The 26,393-nt window shown below is 47.3% G+C and overlaps 5 protein-coding genes across 10 annotated transcripts; 1 reads left to right on the top strand and 4 right to left on the bottom strand.

Annotated features, from left to right (window-relative positions):
• Positions 1-506: 506 nt before the first annotated feature.
• Positions 507-3,051, bottom strand: dohh (deoxyhypusine hydroxylase/monooxygenase). 2 transcript variants are annotated; one of them, XM_027006492.2, is made up of 5 exons: positions 2,959-3,051; positions 2,355-2,668; positions 1,927-2,003; positions 1,528-1,783; positions 507-1,241 (listed from the first exon to the last, which is right to left on the bottom strand). In XM_027006492.2, exons 2-5 carry the CDS (start codon positions 2,626-2,628, stop codon positions 925-927), a joined length of 924 nt encoding a protein of 307 aa, XP_026862293.2. In that variant the 5' UTR covers positions 2,629-2,668; positions 2,959-3,051; the 3' UTR covers positions 507-924. The 2 variants fall into 2 exon arrangements, with proteins under 2 accessions (XP_026862293.2, XP_026862294.2); XM_027006493.2 differs by having other exon boundaries at positions 2,355-2,649; positions 2,959-3,045.
• Positions 3,052-3,140: 89 nt separating this feature from the next.
• Positions 3,141-5,469, bottom strand: LOC113575153 (putative nuclease HARBI1). Its single transcript, XM_027006491.2, has 2 exons — positions 5,164-5,469; positions 3,141-4,970 (listed from the first exon to the last, which is right to left on the bottom strand). The coding sequence occupies exons 1-2, from the start codon at positions 5,332-5,334 to the stop codon at positions 3,747-3,749; spliced, it is 1,395 nt and encodes a 464-aa protein (XP_026862292.2). The 5' UTR covers positions 5,335-5,469; the 3' UTR covers positions 3,141-3,746.
• A 643-nt stretch (positions 5,470-6,112) lies between these two features.
• fzr1a (fizzy/cell division cycle 20 related 1a) lies at positions 6,113-11,790 on the top strand. The gene is made up of 14 exons (XM_027006489.2): positions 6,113-6,271; positions 7,062-7,181; positions 7,378-7,506; positions 7,704-7,767; positions 7,881-8,011; positions 8,447-8,529; positions 8,639-8,822; positions 9,158-9,223; positions 9,344-9,446; positions 9,617-9,801; positions 10,003-10,236; positions 10,469-10,573; positions 10,844-10,936; positions 11,082-11,790. Exons 2-14 carry the CDS (start codon positions 7,113-7,115, stop codon positions 11,121-11,123), a joined length of 1,488 nt encoding a protein of 495 aa, XP_026862290.1. The 5' UTR covers positions 6,113-6,271; positions 7,062-7,112; the 3' UTR covers positions 11,124-11,790.
• haus5 (HAUS augmin-like complex, subunit 5) lies at positions 11,621-18,135 on the bottom strand. 2 transcript variants are annotated; one of them, XM_027006484.2, is made up of 19 exons: positions 17,645-18,135; positions 17,482-17,544; positions 17,341-17,373; positions 17,141-17,165; positions 16,917-17,049; positions 16,582-16,741; positions 16,190-16,265; positions 15,594-15,679; positions 15,442-15,496; positions 15,195-15,322; positions 14,950-15,031; positions 14,672-14,820; positions 14,060-14,216; positions 13,486-13,566; positions 13,183-13,328; positions 12,836-12,929; positions 12,516-12,654; positions 12,283-12,415; positions 11,621-11,931 (listed from the first exon to the last, which is right to left on the bottom strand). In XM_027006484.2, exons 1-19 carry the CDS (start codon positions 17,734-17,736, stop codon positions 11,811-11,813), a joined length of 1,953 nt encoding a protein of 650 aa, XP_026862285.2. In that variant the 5' UTR covers positions 17,737-18,135; the 3' UTR covers positions 11,621-11,810. The 2 variants fall into 2 exon arrangements, with proteins under 2 accessions (XP_026862285.2, XP_026862286.2); XM_027006485.2 differs by lacking the exon at positions 17,645-18,135 and having other exon boundaries at positions 17,141-17,173; positions 17,482-17,524.
• Positions 18,136-18,216: 81 nt separating this feature from the next.
• On the bottom strand, positions 18,217-24,544 carry wdr13 (WD repeat domain 13). 4 transcript variants are annotated; one of them, XM_027006486.2, is made up of 11 exons: positions 24,341-24,544; positions 23,986-24,039; positions 23,733-23,827; positions 22,141-22,372; positions 21,387-21,496; positions 20,639-20,769; positions 20,162-20,469; positions 19,905-20,085; positions 19,678-19,819; positions 19,342-19,460; positions 18,217-18,870 (listed from the first exon to the last, which is right to left on the bottom strand). In XM_027006486.2, the coding sequence occupies exons 2-11, from the start codon at positions 23,992-23,994 to the stop codon at positions 18,686-18,688; spliced, it is 1,512 nt and encodes a 503-aa protein (XP_026862287.2). In that variant the 5' UTR covers positions 23,995-24,039; positions 24,341-24,544; the 3' UTR covers positions 18,217-18,685. The 4 variants fall into 4 exon arrangements, with proteins under 4 accessions (XP_026862287.2, XP_026862288.2, XP_026862289.1 ...); XM_027006487.2 differs by having other exon boundaries at positions 23,986-24,044; positions 24,341-24,391; XM_027006488.2 differs by lacking the exon at positions 23,986-24,039.
• Between the last annotated feature and the right edge of the window lie 1,849 nt (positions 24,545-26,393).

Raw genomic sequence — 26,393 nt, 5'->3', positions numbered from 1 at the left:
TTTTCTATCCTGCTCCAAGATGGTGGAATGAACTCCCACTTGCTGTCCGGACAGCAGAGTCCCTTGCAGTCTTCAAACGCAGACTAAAGATTAATCTATTTGCAGAATATTTAAAGGACAACTGACACTGCTCCCGTATTGACTGACTAAATTAGTACTTATTGTAGGGTATTGTTTATGTTGTTTAACAAACTCTAGCACTTATTGTTTATAGCACTTATCATTGTTTAAAATAGACATTATGTATTTTGTACTTTTAGGCATCAGCATTCATCCCTGTATTCTACATTATTCTAGTTCATTGGTATATTGGACTGACCTACTGTACTGTACTAGGATGTATTCTATGAGTAAATGACAAAGCACTTTTGTAAGTGGCTCTGGATAAGAGCATGTGCCATAAATGTAAATAAACATTTTCCAGAGCTGAGGAGTACTGGGCTGGTGGTGTCCAACACACTACACATACCACTGTGTCCCCAAACATTCTGAAATTATTAAAAATGTATTTTCATATGGTGTAATCCAAACTGACAATGACAACATGAGGGCTAACATAAAACCTGAAATATTACAGAAGTACAGAAAATTACCTGAATTAATTCAGTTTAGAAACTAGACAAACAGTTTCAAAAAGGAAGAAATTGGCCGTTATTTCTTACAAGATGACGACTTTATTCTCTCCGGGAGAAAACTAGAGGGTGTCATATTTCAGTGAGCAGTCTGAAGGAGAGAACTGGAGGGAGGTGGGTTACACAGTTCTGAAATCAGTGAGCAGGGTGGTGGTCAGAGTGGCCACACATGGCCATTAAAAGGGCAGCAGACTGTAATCATTGTTCTCTCACACACACACACACACACACACACACACACACACATACACACACACGCGCGGAGCAGGCTGGCAGGGGGGAGCTAGCCCACTCACTGTGCCGTGCGCACGCGCAGCAGACTGTCCGCATACTGGAACTCGCTGCTGCTCTCATGCGCGAGCATGTCCAGCGCCACCATGCAGCTCTCCCTGACCACGCGCTCGCCGTGGCCGCAATAATGGCGCAGCGGCGGCAGACAGGCGACGTGGCCGATGGAGCCCAGCGCCTCAGCGCACTCGTGCCGCACCATGGCATTCTCCTGCTCGTCCTCCAGGGCAGCGCTCAACTGCGGGATGCTGGCCTCGTGCTGCATCTGCCCCAGCACGTAGCCAATCTCGTGCCGGAACAGAGCGCTGGAGCACCGGAGACCTGCGCACACAGAACCCAGAGATCAGACGCTAAACATAAACTTTAGTTATACGCATTGGCTTATTTATTTATGCATTACAATGTATAAGAGAGGTGGAAAGATTACGAGCTCTCCTAGAATTAGTTTTAGGTTATATTTCATCTCCTGCTGTGCTGTTTATAAAATGGCGAGTAAAGCAGGACAACAGTGCTAAGATAACTGTACGCTATTGATGCAAACGTAGCTTTTAGCTTTAGATCTACCTGCAGAAATAATTTAGCAAAATATGACCAAACCGGACCTCACCATCTGCAAGGGTGAGCACGGCCTCCTCAGTGCCCAGGTTCCTGAGGGCGAACATGGCTCTGTAGCGCTCGAACAGGGGCAGGGCCTCGTCCAGGAGCTGCTTCCTTAGCTCAGCCATGCTCCTCCTGGGTGCTGGAGGCGCCGGGTCCACCGAGCTGTAGGGGCTGCTGTCTGCGCCCTCTCCAAAACTCTCCACTCCGCCCCCATTCATCAGCCACTCGATCCTCCTTACAGCGAGCTGGCACGTCTCCGCCACCTGCACGTCAGCACACACACACAGCAGTGCAAGTCAATGGAACTCTTAATGCAGTGTTTTCCCATTCCTTATGATTTTACACCCAGACTTTATTATTCTGTCAGGCTTCTGTGGTTCAGTTGTGAAAGTCAGACATGTCGTACCTCAATGACCGGATCCTCGGAATACTGTCTTAGTAAATCTAAAACCTTTGGATTCCCGATGGCTCCCAAAGCCTCACCTATGGATATGGACAAAATCTTTAGGCTCATGGTGGTGCCTGTAGTCCCTAACCATGAGATTAACCGATTGAAAACCGCAGCATGTATACACAAGATAGCCGACAACATTACTATAGTGCTCTATAATTTAATTATCTTGTACCTTTAACTATAGTTATTGTCCTGTTTCTCATATCATTGTCATTTTATGCCAGTCTGGGGTGACAATGTATGAACTTCAATATCTGCTCTCCACCTCTACTGCCCCAGTGAAGAACTGACCGAGGTTCACTGTCAGAATCCCATCACTGACGGTGTAATCTAGGACTTTTGAGGTGTACCGTAAAGAAATAAGGGGGAGGCCATTTCACCTGCTTCATGCCGGACCATCGGCTCCTGCTTGGTGTCTTTCAGCACCGTCTCCAGGATGGGAAGCGCGCGCTCATCCTGCATTTGTCCCAGGCAGTAGGCCAGCTCGTGCTTCAGGAGCGCAGATTCGTCCTCGAAGGTCTCGCTGATCCACTGAACAGCCTCTGGGCCTCCGAGGCTCCGCAGCGTAAAAAGCGCTCTGAACCGCGTCGGTAGATCCTGCTGCGGGTTGACCAGTATGCGGCCCATTGCCGCTACGTCCTGCTCGGATGCCATGTCGGCTCAGGGGTGGCTCATCTGTACATCAACAGATCACCTAAAGCCATCAAAGTTGTCAGGAGAATCGGGAAGCACACCGGAAATCCACATACGATCAAAGGAGAAGAGTCATCTATGTGATATAACGTCAACTAACGTGCAGAATTTACGACTATTGTGACTGATCTGGGGCGTATTCCAGACCTGAAGGCTGATTAGCTAACAGGATAAACGTTCAGATCGGCAGGCATACTGAACGTAACCTCGCTAACGTTAAAAGATCTTAGGTCTTTCAGCGCACAAATCTTTTGTTTCTTTTGCTCTGCTGTAAATGCTATATATACTTACCGGAAAAAGTATTTTAGCCACCAATTGCTGTTAACTCATCATGCCCTCAGTTCAGGCAGTGTCTGCTCGTGAGTACCAAGAAAATGTCTTAAGATACACTGCGCTGATGGCGCCGCCTGTTGGACGGGAGTAATGGCTGCGTCCAACACCCTCATGAGAGGAGAGGCAAGATGACCACAAAACACAATACACTAGTTCCACTTTATTATGGTCATTCGTTACGTAATTTGCACTTACTTTTTCATTTTTAGTGGCGCACCATAAATGACAATTGTAGAGTAGCAAGTACATTTCATAATATTGATAATGTGCAAACAAAATCACTACAAGATCAATATTAAAAATAAAATATTTTGAATTTACAATTTTTCATAATATTTTTAACCTTTACAATAGAATTATAATTAATGTCCTGTTGCCAACAACAGACAGTTAAGAAGGAAGACTGTACTGCAACAAAAACGTTCAAAGCAACTGCCAACATACATTACACATAACATGCATAATACAATTCGTGTTGCTCCGTTTTGATATATACTCACTGCTCCATTTAAAATAAACATGATCATTATGGATTAATTTGTGTTAGAATTCTTTCATGGCCAGCCAGTGTTTTACTTTTAGAGAAGCACACAGTAAACTAGTTTTTTTCTGCTACTTTGTTTTGTTTTTTTCACACACAGCCTTCTGCTTCCTCTGTCCCTCTGACCGCATTCTGCATTACATCCAGGGCACTGTACAATTTCAAAAGGTCTCAAATCACCGCATGTAAACAGATAAGCGGTGGGTCAGAGCATAGTGAGCAGCTGTGTGGGCGCAGTAGCGCCCCCATGTGGCGGCAGGGGCAGAGCGGGGCAAGCCGGGCCCGGGCAGGAGGGCAGGGTCTGTGCATGCGCCTTCCTCCTCTGCTGCAGGTGGAAGTAGCTGCACAGCAAGGCGCGCACAGCCTCTGCGTTGGGGTCGTCCATGTACGCAGGGGCCACGCTGCAGGGCTGGGGGCATCCGTTCCGGCTCAGCGCCACCAGCCACTCTTCTTTGAACGGGACGTCATGGACGTTGCAGATGTTGTGCAGGACGCAGCTCGCCACAGCCATCTTGGGCACCAGGTCCAAGTCTCCGTCGTTCCCACTGTGCAGACACTGCCAGCGAGCTCGGAGCCGCTGGAAGGCGTGTGTGACGACACCGTGACAGTGGCTCAGGTGGGCGTTGAAGCTGTGCTGCTGGGGCGTGAGCTGAGGGGAGGGTGGGTAGCACTTCAGCAGCCAGCTCTGCAGGGGGTATCCTGCGTCGCCCAGCAGGAGGTAGCCCAGCACCTGGCCCAGGAGCTGCCGCGACGGCTGAGGGCACAGCCCCCCCTGGCCCGCCATGGTCCACAGCTCCGAGCTCTGCAGGACAGTCAGGTCATCGGTGCTGCCGGGGAACCCTGCACAAACGTCCCAGAATATGCCCTGGGCGTTCACCACGCCCTGTAGGACCACTGAGCGGCAGCCCCGGCTGTTCCAACAGCCCTGCACTACGGCTGCAGCCACCTGCGATGCCGACTTGACGGGGATGTGCAGGGAGTCGATGACGCCGACGCAGTGAGGGAAGCCGAACTGCGAGTGAAACTGCCTGGCGTTCTCCTCCAGCTCGTGGCTGCCCGGTAAATGCATGTAAAGAGGCTTAAGGAGCAAAATGATGGCCTCACACACCTCCCGCACACAGTGAGACACGGTGGGCACGGAAACCCCGAACAGCTCGCTGATGTAGCGGTACTCCGTGCTGGTGGACAAACGCATCAACGCCATGGCCACGCGTCTCTCTAGCGCCACGGCCTGTCTGGAGGGCCGCGGGAGCGCTTGTTCCAGTCGTGGCTTCAGCTTGGCACAGAGCAGGAAGAAGATGTCCCTTGTGATGTGGAACTTCTCCAGCCAGTCTTGGGGTCCGAACTCGGTCGTCACAGCCCTCTCCCACCAGTCTGGGCCGGACGGGTGTGGGACACGCTGGCTGCGCAGGCTGGTGGGTAACGGCATCTAGGAAAGAGGAAAGATCTGTAATGTCAGTGGCGTGTAGAGGACCGACAGCTTGTCAGACACGAGTTCAGGACCTGTAGCTGCCTAGTTACATCTAGCAGGCCTGGAAGGTTCTTCAAGATCTCACGGTCGACACACCCGTCGGTGACGGTCCCAACTGACTTTCAATGTCAAGACAACAACCATAACAAACCTTTCTCATTCTCTCGTGTTTGTGGAAAAGATATCTTCGATATCTTATTCGCTTCTGAATTTCATTTCGTCTCGCCAAGATGAAGTTCTGTATCTCTTCTTTTCGTCGTTTAATTCTGCACGCAAGTAGACACTTGTACTGCGCAGCGTCCTTGTCCATCTCACTGCACATTTAGGGGCGACTAATTAACGAATCGTGCAGCTATTTAACTCGTACTTCATCAAACTTCCCAAGCACACATTAAGACCCAAGCAGGGATATATGAGGCGAGCTGAGCACAGCTACACGGGAAAGTACAGCACTCGAGACGCGCAGACGATATCTACTTCCGGATTAAGGCCCCGCCCCTTTTCTCCTTTTCACGATTCAGCAATTATTTCTAGTGAGAAATAAAAATAATGATGATGATGATGATGATGATGATGATGATGATGATGATGATTGTGTAAACTACAAAATATCACCTACAAAATAATACTGTAGTTTCATATAACTTCTTGTTCGTTAGGTTGCAACAATTTCACATTTCAAGCCAGTGACTCAAGGCGCACTGTGCACTGTTTTATGTTTTTATATCACTGTTTTATAGGCTTTATTACAGCTGGCGAGGCACGTAAACATCATTCCTATATTTTCTAAACGGGTAATTGTGTATCTTGTTTAAGTCACAGTTTGAACAGAGTCTTGATCCTCCAGATCTGTTCCTCACACTTCATTTCTCCGACCACTAGCCTGTGCTTAAAACATAAATGTGTAAAAATAAAAGGCCATTATTTTTTTCGATGGGGTTTTTTTTTTTTTTTTTTTGCTGTATGGATATGAGATGAATGCGTTGGTCCCGCTTGAGCGCCTTATACCGGCCTGCACGTTTATTTACGGATGTGACGTCACTTGTTTTGTTTCAAATGTAATGACGTCCTCGTTCGCCTTCTTACCCACAGTGCTTTGCAGTGCCGTGGTAAACACTTAGCTCGTTAGCTAGCCGCACGCAGCGATAGCGCTAATAATGCGTGTACGGCAAGTTTAAAACTCAAAGACGCGCCGAACGCTTTCTTTTACTTCCTCTTTGGTCATTTTCAGTGTCTGTTCATCGAACTGAAAGATTTTGGTAAGTGGGGATTTGTGTCAAACAGCTAGCTGGCTAGCTAGCCTGGCTAAGGAGGGCTCGATCCTAGCCCGCGTTATCGTAGTAACGCTCGTGTGTGCGCTCGTGTCTCGTCAGCTGGAGAACTGTGTTGTTTACGCTACTCTGAACAGCAGAGCATGTAACTCTGAGCATGTCACTGTCATTAATAACCCGACACGCTTCGCGTAGCTGTGTGTTGGTGAGGTTGGGCAGCCCCGTTTGCTGCTCGTGGCTGCACGGTTGCTCAGTTGTACTCAGTCATGACTGTAAGTCGCTCTGGATAAGAGCGGCAGCTAAATGCTGTGAATGTAAATGTAAATTAATGCCGGCATTGGGGTTCCCGGAACAACTGTTTGCAAATATTGGACCAAACTGCTGTGTTCTCAGCTTTCTCAGGGTTGTGTAGCGCTGGGTGTGTGTGGCGTCTTAATCTGTCGTTTTGAGAATCAGCTTGACAGACGGGTGCGATGTTTGTGATGTTTTCGAGCTGGAGATGCCTTTACCACAGACATCTAATTTAAAGCCAGATGATAAACCTGAAGAAATACAGCTTTAACTAGTTCTCTTTAGATTGGTTTGGTCTGGGTACAGCTGTAGGATGAGATTAATTCTCTGTCAATTTTTGTCTTAGTCGCCCAGCTGACTCTAGATCAGCAGGGCAAAATTTCATTTCCTAAGATGCTCGGCAGGTTTAAGTGTCTAATGCATAGCTCTAGATCAGATCATTTATTAAATCAGAAAAAAATCTTATTTAAATTTTTGTTCCTTTTAGTTTGGGACTGTATACTTGGGGGTAACTTCTCCTGTCTGACCGGTAAACTCCATGGATCAGGACTATGAGCGACGGTTACTGCGGCAGATCAATGTCCAGAATGACAATGCCAGCCCTGTTGTGAGTACCTCAGTTCACACAATACGTGCATGTTACAAATACCACAGTCTCATTTCATGGGAGTTTTGCTGTTAAGTGTTTAGAGAATATCTCCTCTGTCAGTGCATTGAACTTTGTTCTATGATGCATCTGGGAAACAAACACTTATGTACATTTTTTTCCCTGCCCCTTTTAAATCTAAATATTTCTCATGCAGAAAGTAACAGATGCAATATGTCATCTAACTCCCACCAAGTCACCAATGTCCTCACCTAGCAAGCACGGGGATCGGTTCATACCGTCACGCGCAGGAGCCAACTGGAGTATCAATTTCCACAGGATCAATGTAAATTCTCATTTTTACCTCTTCAGGTCATGCAGTGATTTTGTATGGCTAATTTTCCAGGATACGGACTAAGCCTAGCACTAGAATAAAAAGGAACTGTGTGTCGGTTCGAAGGTCTGATTTCATGTGTGAACTGCAGCCCTTTCCGTCGGAAGGTAGAGAACGAGAAGTTTTGATTTGTACTTTGCCTCACTCAGGAGAATGAAAAGTCCCCAAGCCAGAATAAGAAAACCAAGGATGCAACATCAGACACGGGCAAAGGTGAGACTGAGCGTTGGCCTCCGTCTGCAAGAAATAGTTGCTGGAAACAGCAACATTCATGCTGGGAGCTGGTTTGTAATTGCACTCAGCAAGTTTGGACTTTTGGTTGCCAGCGGATGGTCTGGCGTACTCGGCGCTGCTGAAGAATGAGCTGCTGGGAGCCGGAATCGAGAAAGTTCAGGATCCGCAGACGGAGGACAGGAGGCTGCAGCCGTCCACACCAGAGAGGAGGAGTCTCTTTAATGTAAGCCTCCTTCGTGCTCATGCGTGGGATTAAAAACACAACAGTCCCATGTGGTGTTTCCAGTGGTGCATATCACAGCGACTAGCACCAGGGCACTGCATGTGGGATTGCTTGTCATCCTAAGAATATTGTTTGCAGTTTTGATATCGTCGACATCACGTGGCTGTGTTTAGTATGTTTGAACTGAATGCTTATGCAACAGACCACAGAGAAGAACTGATGTTTGCTAATACACAAGAGCCAGTGCAGACTTGAGGATTTCCTTTAGTTTGTTGTTGCACTTTTTTCTTAAACACATCTGCTTGGTGCTTAAAAAAAGGTTTGATATAGAATTAATACAAGTAATCATGATGATTAACTAACACTAATATAACCCTAGTTTGGCAACACTAGGCAGTATGTATAGATGTGTATTAAAAGTCTTTGGTTTTGCAGTATTCTCTCAGTGCCAAGAGATTGACGCCTGATGAGGGTAACAGTGTCTCTCCGTACTCCTTGTCCCCTGTAAGCAGTAAAAGGTAAACGCCACGAGAGCATTAACGTCTTTACTGACACGCCTTTTTGTGTGGGTCCTTCTAGAGTGTTAATGGTCTTTACTGATACAGCTCTTTGTGTGTCCCCTTCTAGTCAAAAGCTGCTACGCTCGCCAAGGAAACCCACTCGCAAAATTTCCAAGATCCCGTTTAAGGTGCTTGATGCACCAGAGCTGCAAGATGATTTCTACCTCAACCTGGTGGACTGGTCCTCCTTAAATGTCCTCAGTGTTGGACTGGGCACCTGCGTCTACCTGTGGAGTGCATGCACGAGCCAAGTATGACCTGCCAGATTCTCTCATGTGTTAGAGGGGACCTGCACACACACTCACTGCAGCAATGTGGGTGGCGAGGGCTGTTTGAAAGGATGCATGTTCTCAAAAACAAAACTAGTTTGTTTTAATCAAAGATTAAAGTTTTCTTTCCTTTCTTCACCTCTCTTCCAAAAGCATGTAGCATTTATTCTCTTTTCATAACTCCCAACAAACAAAAGAAACACAGTTTTGAGATTGGAATCCCCTTTTGAAAACCTGTCAGGATTACTGATCACCAGTGGCTTTTTGTGTTCACACAGCTTTGTTCTAGTAACATTTAAATTGTGATCTGTGTGCAGGTAACGCGCCTGTGTGACCTGTCCGTTGAGGGAGACTCCGTGACGTCCGTTGGCTGGTCAGAAAGGGTGAGCGAATTTGCTATTACCATCATCATTTAACACTTTTGGACACTGCCGTAGTTGTGACTCGGCTCCTGGCAGTTAACATGGTGCAGATATCTGAATGAGGGACTTGTCTTGCTCCAGGGGAGTCTTGTGGCAGTCGGCACACACAAAGGGTTTGTGCAAATCTGGGATGCAGCCGCAGGCAAGAAACTATTTGCACTAGAGGGCCACACAGCCAGAGTCGGTAAGGTTACCTACGACGTCTTCTGAGTGTAGAGCGCTCGCCTGATGGCCAGCAATAGCTGGACCTTGAACTTTCCTGTTTGTCTTCCAGTCTCTACTGCTGCTCTGTTACCTTGCTGTTCTGTGCACGCGTGCCTAATCTCTTCCTGCGGGCTCTCCTGCTGCCTGCAGGTGCGTTGGCATGGAACGCAGACCAGCTGTCATCGGGCAGTCGGGACCGCATGATCCTGCAGCGGGACATCCGGACGCCTCCCCTGCAGTCGGAGCGCCGGCTCCAGGGACACAGGCAGGAGGTGTGCGGCCTGAAGTGGAGCACAGACCACCAGCTGCTTGCCTCGGGAGGGAATGACAACAAGGTAACTCAGCCATATTTAAAATGTTGAGTGAGTGCAGCGACTAATTACCCAGACTGAGTGTCTTCCTCATTATTTCTCAAGTATGATGTGATATTTTAAATAATATTGCAAAAACATAACACCTTGTGTAGCACTCTAGAATCTGAACATCCCCTCTCTCCTCTCTGAACGCTCTCTGCTCGTGTTTTTCTGCCCCCTCAGCTGCTGGTGTGGAACCACTCTAGCATAGCGCCCGTGCAGCAGTACACGGAGCACCTGGCGGCAGTGAAGGCCATCGCCTGGTCGCCACACCAGCACGGCCTGCTGGCATCCGGTGGAGGGACAGCCGACCGCTGCATCCGCTTCTGGAACACGCTGACGGGGCAGCCGCTGCAGTGCATAGACACAGGCTCGCAGGTCTGCAACCTGGCCTGGTCCAAACACACCAACGAACTGGTGAGCATGCGCACAGACACACACAGCCTTTTCAGCAGTTCTGACCTGTGACCTGTTGTCTGAGTAAACACAGGAGAGCAGTAACGCCGTTCCCGTTTAGCTGATCGTAGTCACGTGTTTCGTTCGTTGGATAAAAATCTCAGCGATGAATAATGTAGATACTGTCATTCCCATTACTCGTGTTTAAAAAAGGGACATGGCTGGTGATATTGTTCTGTGAAACTGTTTCCAGGTCAGCACACACGGCTACTCTCAAAACCAGATCCTAGTGTGGAAGTACCCTTCACTTACTCAGATAGCCAAACTGACGGGCCACTCCTACAGGGTCCTGTACCTGGTGAGTGTGGCTCCACCTTCCTGTTTCAGGGTCTTAGTGCGTCTGCTGTTCTATCTACAACATGCCTGACTAAGCTGAAACACTTTATGGTGTATGGAGCATTAAAGCAGTACTGGGCTCTCGCACCAAGTTTCTACACACTCCTGCCCTTTTAGAACTGCATAGATTATGTAAATGGTCATTTGCATAATTTAAGTAGGATGATTCCTGGTTTCCTGGCTGTGCGGGCTGAACTGGGCCGTAGGTTAACATTTTACCCTTCTGCCTCAGGCGATGTCTCCGGACGGCGAAGCCATCGTGACAGGAGCCGGAGATGAGACGCTGCGATTCTGGAATGTGTTTAGCAAAACGCGATCAACAAAGGTGTGGTGCCAGTGTGACGTGTTTAAAGGGCGTTAGAGCTGGGTGCCAGAGAAGAGCTCCAGCTTTTCTCGAGGTCTTCGCTGAGTCTTAATGGGGTACTGCGTGTTTTATTGAGGCGCACACATAATGACCCTCTCTGTTTCAGGAATCTGTGTCCGTTCTAAACCTGTTCACCAGAATCCGATAGAGGCGCAGCTGTGCGTGAAGGACTTCACTGCCACGTCATCACACGTGCGTCTTACACACCCTGCTCAGGGCAAGGCTTCGGTTTTCTCCCGTGGCAGACGAGGCACTGTAAGAGGACACGTTTAAACTTTGGCTTATCAGACTTCAGCGTTTGCTGCTGCTCCACAGCTGGATTCGTCATTTCAGTGTCATTGTGCTAAGTTTGTGTCTTTTTTTTTTTTATTAATGTTCATGTACAGTTTGTTTTTAAACCCATGATCTGTCTAATAATGCAAGTATGTATAATACAAGCCTTAAGGCAGGCGGGGGGGGGAGAGGTTGGCTTAATATATGGCTGCAGCACTGGGGAGCTAATTTGTTAGTAATGTAAATTCTTTTACTGGAATAAGAAAACAGAAAAAGGGTATAAAGATTATGACACCATGTGGCACAAACAGCCAGTGCCTGCCGTTTTTAAAAACGAGGAATACAGCAGCCTGAAACAGAAACTCTGCCCTGTTTGTTTTGTCTGGGGGAAAATTTTTATTAGTATAGTTTACATCACTACTGCTGCTTAAGAAGGGTGGGGGGTGGGGTTAGTCTTTTAGCTGGTGTACCATGTAAATAACAAACATTCACATAGCTTTATTAATTGAATATACAGCGTAATTTCAGTCACAAGCAAAATATGTAAAAGTTAAGGATGTTGCTATTGGTTTAGCTGTTGGCAAAGTCCCTTTGTGGCGAGTTTCCACCGCTGCAGCCACTGGCAGAAGGTGAGACCCTCACGCTGCATCTCCGGTATGACAAACTGAGCAGGCTGCTCCCACCTGTGCATACACACACACACAAACAATTCACCCCCCATCAGTCTCCATCTACAGGCATAGGAATGGAAGAAGGCATCCAGAAACTGGGAGAGAACTGCATCCAACTTTTTCAGTAAGTGTAAAGGGATGTTAGGAAGGAAAAAGGACTTGGATTCCCTTCCAAAAAAATTGTGCTGTCTATTGAGCTCTGACTCAAGTTTGCTAGTATGTGGATCCTGAGGAATAACAGATTGAGTAGCAAGTTAACACAAACAATACAACCAATTCTGTTTCTACCTTTTCAAGGTTATGGGCCAGAATGCACTAAAATAGTGCAGTTCTACTGTTTCTAGAAGAAAAATGCCTGCTCACCAGTGTGTAATGGCAGTGTTGACCCGACTACCGTAGGTCAGACCTTTGGAACATTTGTGTGTAAGTTCATGCACACGGGGCAGCAGAGACTGCAACACATCTGCATCCTCCACCTTCATGCGCTCCAGGAGGGCTGCCTCACACACAAAACAGACATGTGGCTACTGGTACCATTTCAAAACAAACCAGATCCCACTTCACAATGTAGGCAAGCAGCACGGCGGGCTCCGTACCCTGCTGGCTGGGCGCAGGGAGCTGAGCTGTGCGTCTTTGCACAGCGTCCAGTGAGGTGGAGCACCAGTGTAGGAGGCAGCGAAGAACCCGCAGCTCCAGCTTCCGAGATGCCGTGTGGGAGCACAGCTCCTCTGGAGCCTGAGGGAACACCAGAGAGAATGCTGGGCTTTATTTGTGTGAAACTATTAGAACAAATCAAAACCGGGGGGGGGGGAATAAATAAATCAACAGGGCAACTGTGACCAACATTTCACCCTCAGAAATGCCAGAGCCAGCGCACCAGCCTGCAGGTGTGTGTGTGTGTGTGTGTGTGGCTTACCAGGTACATGGGTGCGGAGAGGCTCTGTGAAATCCCACGGAAAGCGGGAGAGTTGGCACGGTAGAGTGAGAGCTCCTGTACTGGTACTCTCTCCCTACACACCAGCAGAAAGATCAGAAGGGGTTCATACAGAAGAACAAGGCATTGGACACAGTACAATGATACTTAATTACAACACAAACACGCAGCTCAGGTAGCAAACAAGCAGCCTACATTACTCTTGAGTGTGCTGTTTTACAGTCTGTAGGGCACCTCTGCATTAAAGCCTTCCACTACCTCATCGAAACAGTGTGACATATCTTCATAATCTGTGTGTTTGGTATGTTCACTTGCTCAGTGATGTTTACCTGGCCACAACCCTGCAGTCCAGGGTGGCGAGGTTCACTGAACTGAACAGCTTAGCCTCCTGGGAAATGGAGTTGCGAAGTCCATTAGCAGCCCTGATCACACCGTCAAACTGAGGACTAAGCTTCTCCTGCACAAACCACCTTAACTAAGACAAAAAGAGAAAATAAATTACAGCAACAAAGAAATTAAAGTCTGTGTTTGTCAAATATTTCAGGATTAGAGGTTGATCTACAATGCCATTGTAAAACAATTACAGCAAAAGAAAAAACAGCAGTAGAGAGAATGCATGTAGGCCTGGATACCTCAGAGTGAGCACATGCAAGTTCAGCCTTTACGGAGGAGTTCCCTTTGATCAGACTCCGTATCTGCTCCTGTCTAACATCCTGTAAAGGGGACGGACGGACACACGACAGCGCTCACTGCAACATGTAACACGCGATATCACACCACGGCACCACCAGCAGGCTGAAGGTATCCAGCCCTGTGCCTGGAGCTCTCAGTCTGCAAGGTTCAGTGCCAACTCTCATCTAACAACCTTCACTTCCATATTTAAGCATGATACAACACAATTTCAGTATAAGGCAACAATTTCAGTCATGATATCTGTACAAAGTCAAACATTTTACATTTCTAACCCACAATTAATTCAGGTTGGCAGTAAACGTTCGATAAGTTCATAAGATAAATTGTCATCTTCCATATTTGACCACAAAACAATGTTGCAAATAAATAAAGTGTTAAAGGTTTCATCACACAAATAAAACGTACCATATCCATCAAGTCACTTCAGCTGAAATCTGTTTATTGAAAGTGAAGACTAGTTGGGGTTCTGTCTTTCTCACCCTAAAAACCTTACTCAGTAGGGGCGTGACTTACCACGAGCACCCTGTAGTCCATGACGCTCTGCCACTGGGCACGGAGTTTTCGGAGGGCCTCCTGTCTCTCCCGGTTGCGCACCTGGAGGTGGATGCACTGCTCCCTCACGCTGTCACGCACGGCCGTCTGCCACACGACCCGCCCCTCCAACTCGGTCCTGACTCAGGGGATTGGGGGGGGTTGTTCACAACCCCTTACCTGGCATTGCACACAACTATCGAGCCATTTTAAATCTAGACTGCTGTATATGGACACTACTGTTTCAAAAATGCACACAGGTGCATAAGTCTAAAGAATTACATTTTTTACATTCTGCTCCAACATCAGTGCTGATGGGACATATATAAAGAAATACAAGTAAACGTGTAATTAGGTACAAATCACAAACACATCCATCAAACCAAATGCAGTCAAAGGGTGAAAGTACGTCGTGATCAAATAACTCATTCAGCCAAAAGGCCTCAGTGTGGATTATAAAGACAAAACAAGCATAGGCCAGAAGAATTTTATTTGCAGAATGCCGGTCAGCACCTCCTGACCTTCGTCCATAACTCACAGGAGCAGCGGTTCAAGGTGAAGGTCTGCTTCCTTGGGTGAGCAGAGGGCACTGACCTGGTGCTGGGGTCAGCGGGGTCATCCTGCATCCTAAGTTTCAGCTGCGCCTGCTTCATCAGAGCACTGACCTCAGTCTGCAGCAGCTGAGCTCTGCTCCGCACTGCCACCAACTGCAGGTAACGTGCCTCCACATCCTCCCAAGCAGACTGCACACACATGTGCATGGAAAAACAGGTCAAAACACTCACACCCACTGCTGAAAAACAAGCCAAACATACTAAAGCATCTCAAATGAAAATATTATTGATGATAGCGATGACATCATTCCTGCTCACCTGCATCAGACTGCTGACTGGCGGTAAATCACCCTCCTCTTCCACAGACATGTCGAGTAAGTGGTCACTCTCACAGCGAAACCTAGAGGGGTTGGAAATAAACACCAAATAACTCTGTCCAGGCAGGAATACAACACAAATGGAGCACAACCACAGACCGCAGAGAACATTTATAAAAGAAAAGGTTTTAGTTGTATTACTATGACACGTGGACTTGTGATGTTTAATGCATTAGTGCTGTTTACCCAAGAGCAGACAGGTCATCCTCTACATTCAGAGATGCAGTCTTCTCCTCCAGCGCCCTCTGCTGCCTGGAGGCCAGAGCCTGCAGGGCTAACAGCACTTGATTTGGAGGGTGAAAATTCAGCACATCCTGAAGAGGGCAAAAGGTGACTGTTTACTTATACACACGCAGGCGCACACACACAGGCGCGCACACACAGGCGCGCACACACAGGCGCGCACACACAGGCGCGCACACACACAACCAACCTCAACCGCACTGATCCAGTGTCGATAGGCTGCATTCCTCTGTTCAAGAGAAAACCTGAAATACAAAAGAAAGAACTATTCCGTCAGAGACACTAAACACAGAAAAACTGTACAAAGCCTGTGCTGCTTGGGTTTGGCAGGGCGGTCCTTACTCAGCAGAAGGAATGATCTTCAGCGCATTCTCTTGCAGAGATTGGAAGAAGAGAACTCTCTCATTACACAGCTCGCGAACATCCCGCTGTGGGAGAAGGGGTGGAACCCCAAACCCACATCATTTACATTTATGACATTTAGCTGATGCTTTTATCCAAAGCCACTTAAGATGTACCCAGTCATAACTGTAAGTAATTGAGGGTTAAGGGTCTTGCTCAGGGGCCCGACAGTGGCAACTACATCAGAATTAAGGCAATATACAACACAACATCCCCTCCCCCCAAAAAGTGTGCAGCTCCATACATGCACTGACCAACAACAGATGTACAAGTGCCATGACACAATTTTGTTCAACATGAAGAAGAAAAAAAAAAACAAAGGAAAAATAAACCCGAGGTGGAAGTGACACCACACCAACTGAACTCGTGACAGTGGCAGAAGATATTTAAAGGAATAGCTCAGTCACAATACTAGCACTAATAAACTATCATGCAAATGAATTATGCAAATTATGTTTGGTTGAGCTATTCCTTTAGGGAGTAGTAGTGATGGTTTGGAAGCAAAAGCTGGTGTAGAGGTATAGAACGAAGCTCACTAGGACCAGTGGCTCTGCGGCTGTGCCAGCGCCTCCATGGTCAGACAGGCCAAACACCAGCTGCTCCTTCGATCTCCTGCACAGAAGGGAACTCATCGTTGACCTGGGTCTTTTAGTACAGGCACACAAACCATTTTTACAGACCACGCATCATCAAGAATCAGCCAAGCCACGTTGTGCAGCAAACCCCCACATCAGTGCTTCAAATATGTGGAAATCAGGACCTGGGAATACAACAGAACCCTGAATTTGGGCTGAATCCTGTTCAAAGTGAACTCTTCTCATATTTTCCATGTTAGACAAAGCAATATTTGAGATCAGTTATTTAATGATAAAAAAAACAAACAAAAAAAAAACACACAAATACTGAGAAAGCGTGAGCTCGGCGGGACCTGGACAGCTGCTCTGTATCCCGCCGCTGGTTGTGGATCTGGCGCGTGTCCTCTGTGAGGGAGTCTCGCTCCTGGACACAGCGCTGCCTGAAGGCGTTGATCATCAGCTCCCGCAGCCTGCTGTCCTCATACTGCTCCCAGTGGCCAGCTGCACTCTGCTCTACTTGCACGCACACGAGACAGACAGACAGACGAGAGTTACATCATTGTCCAAAACACTGCGTTGGAAAGACTACATCTAGCATACGAGGGAAGAGAGAGCAACACCAGAAGGAAAGTGAGGGAGCTGCAGACAGACGAAGCGGAGAGGATTGATGGAAAAACAAAACGCTCACCTTCATTAGCGAGCTGCTCCTCCACTGTGCAGATCTTCTGGTCTAGTTGACTCAGCTCAGTCTGCAGCTCCTCCACCTCTGCCAGCAGCTCCAGACGCCGAACGTCCTTATTCTCACTGTCCACCTGCTTCAGCTGAACACAACACAAGCTGGCCTGTGATTCGCATAGAGAAAGAACAGCAGTATTTCTTGGGACTGTTACCAAAAAGACAATTGTCCCTTACCTCCTTGGCCTGTAAAATATTGTACCTTGGGAACTAAATGTCAAAGAAAAACTATCAGACTCCGAGAATGCCTTCATAAAAACATCTTGGCAGCAAAGAAAAATGAACACAGAACTGTGTACAATCAGTCGTCGAAAGCCAGACGATGGCGATCATCACATCGCCACCAGTTCATTTAAGGTGAGAACAAACAAGGATACCATTGGAGATTACCCCGCATGACTCGCACATTCCTGTAGACAAAAAAGAAATGAAAGCATTTAGAAAGTTGAAAGGTTTCTTTTCTGAGCGGAGTTCAGTGTTGACTGGAGAGATAGTGAGCGGTTAGACGGGCCACGTACCGTTCACGGTAAACATGCTGTGTGATATATTTCCAGATTGAAGCTCCGGAACCAACACATAATCTGAATAAAAGCAATAAGAGCACATGTGAAGCTCTTCCATGAAAGCATGAGACGACTAAAAAGACAAGACGACGACTAGCTCTCCGCTGGACGGACTCACGTCTTCATGTAGCTGTCCTGTGGTAACTTCTGAGGCGCGAGTTCCAGCTCCTCAGTCGCCCATCGTTTTAGCTCCTGAAGCAGACTACCCATGTCCTCCCCAACGAACACTAACCAGATTAGAAAATCTTTACACAGGTCCGTGCTCGACAGAAAGACGAAACCCTGCTATAGTCCGCTAGCTAACGCTCTCGGTTGTCCAAATATCCCGCTGTTTTTAAGAAAACGTTAGCAAACGCGCGTAAAGCCCGAATACTACACACGCTGAGGTAAATTAATATACAGCTACACGGTTGAAACGTTACTCGGTGTAATATACGGGCTGTTTACAGCTACACTGTTAAAACGTTACTCGTTATAATTATACGGTCCGCCGTTTGAAACGTTACTAGTTCAAAGAGCGCTCGCTTCCCGCTGCGGTATATTTCCGCTTGCGTAAACGTATTGACGGATCCAAGACGTTCACGCGACCAGCGACGTCACCGGGCGGAGTTGCGCAATCTCGGGTGTGTCTAGCAGCTGTTTGGAAACAACGAACCAGGGAATGAAAACGCCTGACACATAGTGCGCCAGTGTCATTAAAGTGTTCCTTTATCAGGCATAAATACATAGTGTTGAGCCACACATCTCATTAGTATTAAACAGTATTTCCCACCAGCACGCATTTTCTTACAAACACACACATGCACACACACAGATCCTACACAATACACCAGTATTAAATAACCCTCCTTCATTATGTCACTAACTTCAATTTAACACGAACTGCAAAGCACAGATGTATTTTCCACAGTTTCAAGCAAGCATCTCACTCAGACTAAACTGACAAACACTGCGCAGGGATGACAGGATATGTAAAACTTTGACAAACCAGTAGCTTCAATTAATTTGAACCACCATTACACCAGTCACCAGACTGGATCTCTCGTCCCTCTGTCAAACTTGGTTACAGCAAGATCAGAATTCTCAATTGTATGCGATTGGAACAGATGAACATAGAAGCTGCTGTAACCATGGCAGCAGAAGATAGGCATCGTCGTGGTTACTTCTGTTCACGCCTCCAGATGATGACCATGCCTGTAGTGTCAGACGACGCCAGCAGACTCTCATCACAGTTGAAGCTAACGTCCAGGACAGGGCCACCATGACCGTGCAGTTTGTTCACAATGGCCTTAGTGTTGCGCTCTACGTCGAAGAAGTAAACACATGCGTCTTCGCTGCCAGTCACTGCGTATGAGAGAAAATCACAAACATGAAACACAGGTGGTGACATCCTGAAGCAAGTTGAGCTCATTAAGACTTCACTGAAAAGCAAGACCATCAGTGGGACAATTCTGACTGCAAAAAAAAAAGCTTGAAGTTCTGAGTCTATTAACTTAATCTGAAACTCAGTACGGTCCAAAAGAAAGGTTGGACTTTCCAGGACATCATGAGATATTCATGAAGTATCTCCACATTACCAGCTGACCACAAGTACACTACAGAGGTAAGTGTAACCAAAAACCCAATGAAAAACAACTATAGATTTTTGATAAATGAACAACAAAACATCATTGTTTAGCAAACAGGGCCCAGTCTCCAAAAACTCCCACAGAAAAAATGTAACCATGTGGTAAGAGCCAGCATCAGTTCTGAAAGAGCAGAGGTGTGTGTGCGCGCGTCCATGTATGCATGCGTGCGTGTGTGCGCTGGCCTTACCAACGCAGGCCCCCTGCCTGAAGGACATGAGGGGGCAGAAGATGCTGTGAAGAGGCTGGGTGCCATGCTGGATGGGGAAAGTCCTTTTCAGCTGCAGGGTGCCTTCATTGTCCACGACCCTGGAGAGCCAGTGCCACAGTCACTGACCACCACCACCCCCCACACGACCTCCCACGCACACGCCACCCTTACAAGCTTCCAGCTTTGCCATTTACAGACTATATGGTAACAATGTTGACTGTGTTGTTATTAATTGAGGATCAGGTGCTTAAAGTGCGTTTGGACATTTATCTGTAAGCTGAACTGAAGGGGGTGTGGCTGCATTCAGAGTTTGACCTGTAAAGCAGCAGTTTGTGGATGCAGGCATTGACGAGCAGAGACGGGTCCCGAGCCTCCCGGCTGATCCAGGAGCGGGCAGAGATGCTGGAGATGGAGCCTCCATCACTCACCACCAACCTCTTGGCTTTCGTCAGCTTCCCTGTGGAGCAAAGCTGACCTCAGCTCTGCTTCTTCAAATGCAGACACCATCAAAGCAGCACGTGGGCTCGCACGAGCCGCGCTACCTGTGGCCATGTCAAACAGGAAGGAGAAGATGCTCCCTCTGTCGTCCCCCGCCCACAGGATCCGCCCCGGGGCGTCGAAGGACAGCGACGACACCCGGCCCGTCAGCTTACTGGAGCCTCCTTTCACCCGCTTCCCCGTGGAGATGTTCACCACCTGCAGCAGGTGTTTGCTGTTGCCAACCTGCACAGACAACGGGGGGAGAGTTACACGGGACAGACTAAGCGAGTCTAGGGAGACGCCCCCTGCCAGCACTCACCACGGTGAGGTTGTTGTTCATTGGCTGAAAGGTGCAGCACAGCAGCTCGCTGCCTTCTGGGTCGACCACTTCACGGATGCAGCGGCCGTCCTCCGTGTTCCAGATGCGCAGCGTGCCGTCCTGCGACGTGGACACGATGATGTCGTTGCTAAGCGACCAGGCAAAATCAGTCACACGCCCTGCGTGCCCTTTCAGCGTTACTTTTACAGTGGGTGGGGGCGGGGATAGTGTCATGATCGACAGGGTCCCGTCCAATGAGCAGCAAGCAAGCAGATGCTTGTCGTCGTTGGCAAACTGCAGGCGAGGAACTGAGGAAACAATAGCAACAGGAGGCAAAACATGAAGAGGCAAAGATCTTTATAATCATATATATAACTGAGCTAATGGAGCAAAAACAGAGAGAGAGAGAGAGAGAAGAAAATACAGTGCCTGGACTTCAGTCTAGATGACAGAACGACAAATCGAGACACGTCTCACCAGCTGAGTCGACGTGTTGGTCAAAGATGTGATACATGCCGGCAAAGGCGTAGTTCTCACTCAGGGTGGTGTCTCCTGCCATGGCCCGGCTTGCTTCTGCCACAGAGGTGGGGACCAGGCCGCCTGGGGGCCTGCCAACCCGAACAAACCATACATAATGTGATCCCAGCATTTACAAACATTACTCCATCATGTTACTCTTCAGTCACATTAAAAGACATAAACCAACTGATTTTATGCATTTTACTCATCAGAGAAAATTATGACAATGGTGTAGACCCAGAACTGTAGCAGCATACACGGAAACAGGTACCGCCAAACTGGTGGACAAAGAGCTGTTATAAACACGCCTACTGTTAGTAAACACGCCTATTGCTATTAAACACACGCCCACAGTTATTAAACACACCTACTGCTACTAAAAACACACCTACTACTATCACACCTACTAATAGCCTATGTAGTCCATAAAACTATATATATCTGAAGACTTTAAAGACAACAGTAACAGAACTGTATCTTATTTAGCAATGCATTTAGAATAATTATATTATTACACAACTATATTATTACAGCAGTACAGCAATAAAGCTTGACATCAATTCTAACAACCACAAGAATACACAAGCATAGGCAATACAGACCTGCATCTAATAATATTAAATTATGATGGGCCCTTTTCAGTTAGTCATAGAGAATATGGAAGTTGTTCAGTGACAGCAGAGGGGCAGATGGGCATCGGGCATACCTCTCCTCATACACCGCCCTGTTCATCTGGGCCTGCAGCTGGTAGGAACCACGACTCACTGACCGACGGTGACCTCGCGTGCCCTGAGTCCTGGAGTCCTCCTCAAAGTCCTGGTAAAGACACCGAGGGGGGGATGGGGGGATAGAAAGTAGGAAGGGATGGAAAGGGGGAGAAATGAAGGGAGAGAAGAGGCACAAAAGGTAAAGAATAGGTATGAAAAAGATGAGAGAAAGATGGGAAAACAGAGAGGCATGGGAAAGAAATGAGAAAGAAGACGACAAAAAGAGACAAAAACAAATGGAAAAAGAAAGAATTTCGACTTTTAACTAAAAAAAAATCTTAGAATCTGATTACTAACAGCCTCTAAAATTGTCAAACTGCAAAACCGCACACAGATTGCACCCCACTTGCAATTTTTTAGAGCTCAGTATAATTACACTGGACAAGATAATAACCACAACCTGTGTGTGGTAGGACACCCTCAGTTTCAATCAGTGTGGGTTATTGAGGGGGTTGATTCAACAATTCCACTCCAAATTCACTGCCTGAACACCAAGTTCCCAACCATCTATCTCAGCTCTCCTAAACCAAACCTCTGTGAATACAGCGCACGCCACTCACGAACCACGTATACGTTTACATTTAAAGCGTTTGACCAGCACCCTTATTCAGAGTGACCGACAGAATGCTCTCAGCATTTGGCATGCCTGGTGGGGCTCTGGGTCTCGGTCTGTCTGACGCAGGGGCACCTAACCTCCATGCGGTCCAGTGTGGTGCGGGAGCTCCGCACACTGCTGGCTCTGAAGCTGCTCTGCTCTGACAGCGGGCCGTAGCGCAAAGCCAGCAGCTGGGCTCGCAGCCGCAGGTACTGCCGGCGCAGGCCCGGCTCAAAGCCGCACTTGGCGTTGTCACGGAGGAGCTGGCTGCGCCGGCGGATGTACTGTGTGCGGAACTGGGGGAACGTAGGCGTGCGATAAGCATTGTACCTGTAAGCACGGGAGATGGACGACGCAGACGAACGGAGACGGAGAAAGAGAGGGGGAGAGAGAGAGAGAGAGAGAGCGAGAGAGAGAGGGAGAGAAGCGTAAGACTGTGGACTACTAGCACTCCGACTAAACCTATACATGTTTCAAACAGTAAAAACAAATATCAAGAAAAAGAGCAATAAATACATAAAACAGTTGTAAACACGAAAGTAAAACAATCCATAAATGATACAGTTGCACTGATGTGCAAACCTAAAAGATAAAAACTGCAGTGCTACAGTGAGTGCGAGACACAGGGTTTTGCATAGCGATATGCAACGGGTTTCTGAGCTGATGACTAAATGAAATAATGTAAGCTAGCCACATACCATAAGCCCTCAGCCACTACTCGCTCGGGTTACGGTTTAGAGTTAGGGTTAGGGTTAATTAGGAGTTAGGGTTAGGGTTTAGAGCTCAGGCCTCACCTTGCGTCCACTGCCAGCACCTGCTGCCAGACTGGGTTAGGGTTAATTAGGAGTTAGGGTTAGGGTTTAGAGCTCAGGCCTCACCTTGCGTCCACTGCCAGCACCTGCTGCCAGACTGGGTTAGGGTTAATTAGGAGTTAGGGTTAGGGTTTAGAGCTCGGGGTTAGGGTTTAGAGCTAGGGCCTCACCTTGCGTCCACTGCCAGCACCTGCTGCCAGACTGGGTTAGGGTTAATTAGGAGTTAGGGTTAGGGTTTAGAGCTCAGGCCTCACCTTGCGTCCACTGCCAGCACCTGCTGCCAGACTGGGTTAGGGTTAATTAGGAGTTAGGGTTAGGGTTTAGAGCTCGGGGTTAGGGTTTAGAGCTCAGGCCTCACCTTGCGTCCACTGCCAGCACCTGCTGCCAGACTGGGTTAGGGTTAATTAGGAGTTAGGGTTAGGGTTTAGAGCTCGGGGTTAGGGTTTAGAGCTCAGGCCTCACCTTGCGTCCACTGCCAGCACCTGCTGCCAGACTGGGTTAGGGTTAATTAGGAGTTAGGGTTAGGGTTTAGAGCTCGGGGTTAGGGTTTAGAGCTAGGGCCTCACCTTGCGTCCACTGCCAGCACCTGCTGCCAGACTGGGTTAGGGTTAATTAGGAGTTAGGGTTAGGGTTTAGAGCTCGGGGTTAGGGTTTAGAGCTCAGGCCTCACCTTGCGTCCACTGCCAGCACCTGCTGCCAGACTGGGTTAGGGTTAATTAGGAGTTAGGGTTAGGGTTTAGAGCTCGGGGTTAGGGTTTAGAGCTAGGGCCTCACCTTGCGTCCACTGCCAGCACCTGCTGCCAGACTGGGTTAGGGTTAATTAGGAGTTAGGGTTAGGGTTTAGAGCTCGGGGTTAGGGTTTAGAGCTCAGGCCTCACCTTGCGTCCACTGCCAGCACCTGCTGCCAGACTGCAGCCATTCCACAAGCGACGAGAGGAGCCGGGAGCACGAGCGCAGGGTTCACGCCAGATCCCTTCGCGAAAGTAAATGAAAACATGTTCAAACGAAGAAATATTACATTCCCACAATATTTGCCCGAAATGGAAAAATAACCTGAATGTTAGCTCGCTAGCTAGCTAGGATAGCTATCCTAGTTCGCTATCTACGAATAAATAAAGATTATGTTCCTACACTTTGCATGTTCGGCGAGAGATGAATGTCAGCGCAGCAGTCTGTCTGCAAACACTTGACTCAAAAGAAGGCAAAGTGACGTAAATTAAGGATCAGAAACCCGAACAGCCCTTTACAAAACCACAATGCCAAAGATGGCTTGGTGCAAAACAGTTAGCTTTTCGCTACGGAAATCAATGAGCTAGCTAGCAGCCAGTTAGCTAGCGGAGAAGCTGCTAACCTTGATTAACAGCATCTGCGAAGCCTATCAAATGTCAGTCACCTAAACTGACAACATTATAGACTGTAACTTTATATTTGCTTCTTTCTATGTAATTAAATAGGCATTATTTGCTATTTTGCACAGGACACTTACCTCCAAGTCCTCACCGGGGCATTTTGGCTTGATGGACAGACAGTCATGTGACTGCCACTCCCCAAGTCTGCATAACGTGCCCTTCCCCGAGGCTGAGTAACACCCAGATCAATACCCAGAGCAATACCCAAATACCCAGAGTAACACCCAGATCAATACCCAGAGCAATACCCAAATACCCAGAGTAACACCCAGATCAATACCCAGAGTAACACCCAGGACCACTCTGTGCACAGGAGCACATTAATGATAGAACAGGGCCTCCTGCAAACTGTTACTCCTAAAGTGGAAACATATCATTCATTGAATCATCTTTGTATACTGTAGCATTAATATTATTCTTCACTGAACAGAAGGTGATTTTATATAGATTCTGTCAGTTTTTGTTGCCTGTCACTTTGGGCCTGAGTTCTTGCTACTCCGACACATTACACTTCGGTTTCACAATAATAGCACCTAAGGCAGAAATTTCCCAAACTGGTGAATGTGACATCCTATGACAGTGCCATATTTAAAATCCCAGAGCTCTTCAGTTTGACCTTGTTGGGAATGAGCGTGGCTGAAACAACTGAACCCAATAGGAGGGATGTGTACTAAGGTTGTCACTTTAACAACCCTAAAGCACCCCAGGATGGGGGATATGACACCATTTTACACCACAGTAAAGCCAGAACCCCTCTAGGTACATAACAGAGATGACCAATTTGACCTAGAAATCTGTTATACAGTATAAATTCATATTTTCCTCAACAAACACGGCTTCCCTTTCCAGTGTTTAAGCCTTGGCATCATGGACAGAATTAAACTTTCCTACTCTTTAAAAGGAAAGTTTGTGCTGACCATGGAAAACAGAAGTCATTTATCTTTTTGGTATTGTCACATTGTTCCAAATGTCCTAATTGACTAGCATTCAGAGCACAGACTTTATCCAGCGTAGGTGATGTATGAGACAATCTGTTAAACCAGTGAAACACAAGTGTTCACTCAGTGACGTGCTAAAACAATACTGATCGATGGAAGGCATCTACTAGTTCACGCCAGAAGGACAGCAAGGTGTCCATCTAGGCGTTCTGCCAGACAGACAGGGAGCTGACAAACATGATATGGCCCACAGACAGATATGTAGTACTAAGAAACATTATCGCATGAATGAGTCTTAAAATCTATTAGTGAACCAATATTGATACGCTGAGCATAACAGGCAGATTATTCTGTAGATATGTGGCCCGTGGAAGAGAACAGTGAGGTAACCATGAAGCTATATATGTTTGAACCTGATGATGACTCAAAGACACCCCCAGCAGTAAAAGAATGCTTTCGTCAATTAAAAAAAATAATATTTTCTCTGACCTGAGACGGAGTGAATAAGGCAACTTGAAATAATAAAATACTGCAACAATAAACCAAGGTTACATAAGGTCACTGTGCAACAGTCTATAAATAAAATCAAAATTTTTAATATCAATACTTCACCAACCATTGAACCAGTATGCGGTATCAGATATAGATATATAGATATAGATATATCATATTACACAACCTTTGAAATCTGATCACTTTCATGTCGGTCTGGACAGCGAATGCCACACGGGCGGCATGTCCATTGTAATCATAACATCAAAAGGACTGATCTGTCCAAAAGGCGTTTGGCTCGCTGTGGTTTTTCCTGAGCTCAGCGAGAGCCACACCAGCACCGCTAACGGGGCTCTTTGCTTTCTCCCGGTTCATTTTCTCCCGGTTCACCATCACAGAGACACAAATGAGTGGAGCCGTCTAAACCTGTAGCTCATTCTCCAAAAGAAAGGCTTTGCAGCAACCAGCATGCCTGGGTCTCAAGGTACGCTGAGAGGGTTGAGAGGGGGAGAAACACACGTTAGGACATGAGGAAAGTAATGTTTATATGGAGTGTTTGTTTTTTGTTGGTGGTGTTTGCTTGGTTTTGTTTTCTTTTATTTTGTTAGGAAAAGCAATACCTAGCAACTTTTCCATGTATGTGTGTCAACCATGATGCCAAGCAAAAAACTGAGCATTGCATGATGGTTTTAGGAGTCAC

This window comes from Electrophorus electricus, chromosome 23 (genome assembly GCF_013358815.1).
Source record: "Electrophorus electricus isolate fEleEle1 chromosome 23, fEleEle1.pri, whole genome shotgun sequence".
In the NCBI taxonomy this organism is placed as follows: domain Eukaryota; kingdom Metazoa; phylum Chordata; class Actinopteri; order Gymnotiformes; family Gymnotidae; genus Electrophorus; species Electrophorus electricus.
This window is presented reverse-complemented; position numbering and strand designations above follow the sequence as displayed.

Coding starts and splice junctions, on each gene's coding strand:
- dohh (XM_027006492.2), bottom strand. CDS start 2,628: ATGGCATCCGAGCAGGACGTAGCGGCAATGGGCCGCATACTGGTCAAC. Junction 2,004..2,354: donor GATGGTCCGGCATGAAGCAG/GTGAAATGGCCT, acceptor CCATATCCATAG/GTGAGGCTTTGGGAGCCATC. Junction 1,242..1,527: donor CGTGCTCACCCTTGCAGATG/GTGAGGTCCGGT, acceptor CTGTGTGCGCAG/GTCTCCGGTGCTCCAGCGCT.
- LOC113575153 (XM_027006491.2), bottom strand. CDS start 5,334: ATGTGCAGTGAGATGGACAAGGACGCTGCGCAGTACAAGTGTCTACTT. Junction 4,971..5,163: donor AACACGAGAGAATGAGAAAG/GTTTGTTATGGT, acceptor CCTCTTTCCTAG/ATGCCGTTACCCACCAGCCT.
- fzr1a (XM_027006489.2), top strand. CDS start 7,113: ATGGATCAGGACTATGAGCGACGGTTACTGCGGCAGATCAATGTCCAG. Junction 7,507..7,703: donor TCAATTTCCACAGGATCAAT/GTAAATTCTCAT, acceptor TGCCTCACTCAG/GAGAATGAAAAGTCCCCAAG. Junction 9,224..9,343: donor CCGTTGGCTGGTCAGAAAGG/GTGAGCGAATTT, acceptor GTCTTGCTCCAG/GGGAGTCTTGTGGCAGTCGG.
- haus5 (XM_027006484.2), bottom strand. CDS start 17,736: ATGGGTAGTCTGCTTCAGGAGCTAAAACGATGGGCGACTGAGGAGCTG. Junction 16,266..16,581: donor GATACAGAGCAGCTGTCCAG/GTCCCGCCGAGC, acceptor CCTTCTGTGCAG/GAGATCGAAGGAGCAGCTGG. Junction 15,497..15,593: donor AAGATCATTCCTTCTGCTGA/GTAAGGACCGCC, acceptor TTTGTATTTCAG/GTTTTCTCTTGAACAGAGGA.
- wdr13 (XM_027006486.2), bottom strand. Junction 21,497..22,140: donor CCACACTGGACCGCATGGAG/GTTAGGTGCCCC, acceptor TGTCTTTACCAG/GACTTTGAGGAGGACTCCAG. Junction 19,461..19,677: donor CACAAACTGCTGCTTTACAG/GTCAAACTCTGA, acceptor CTGGCTCTCCAG/GGTCGTGGACAATGAAGGCA.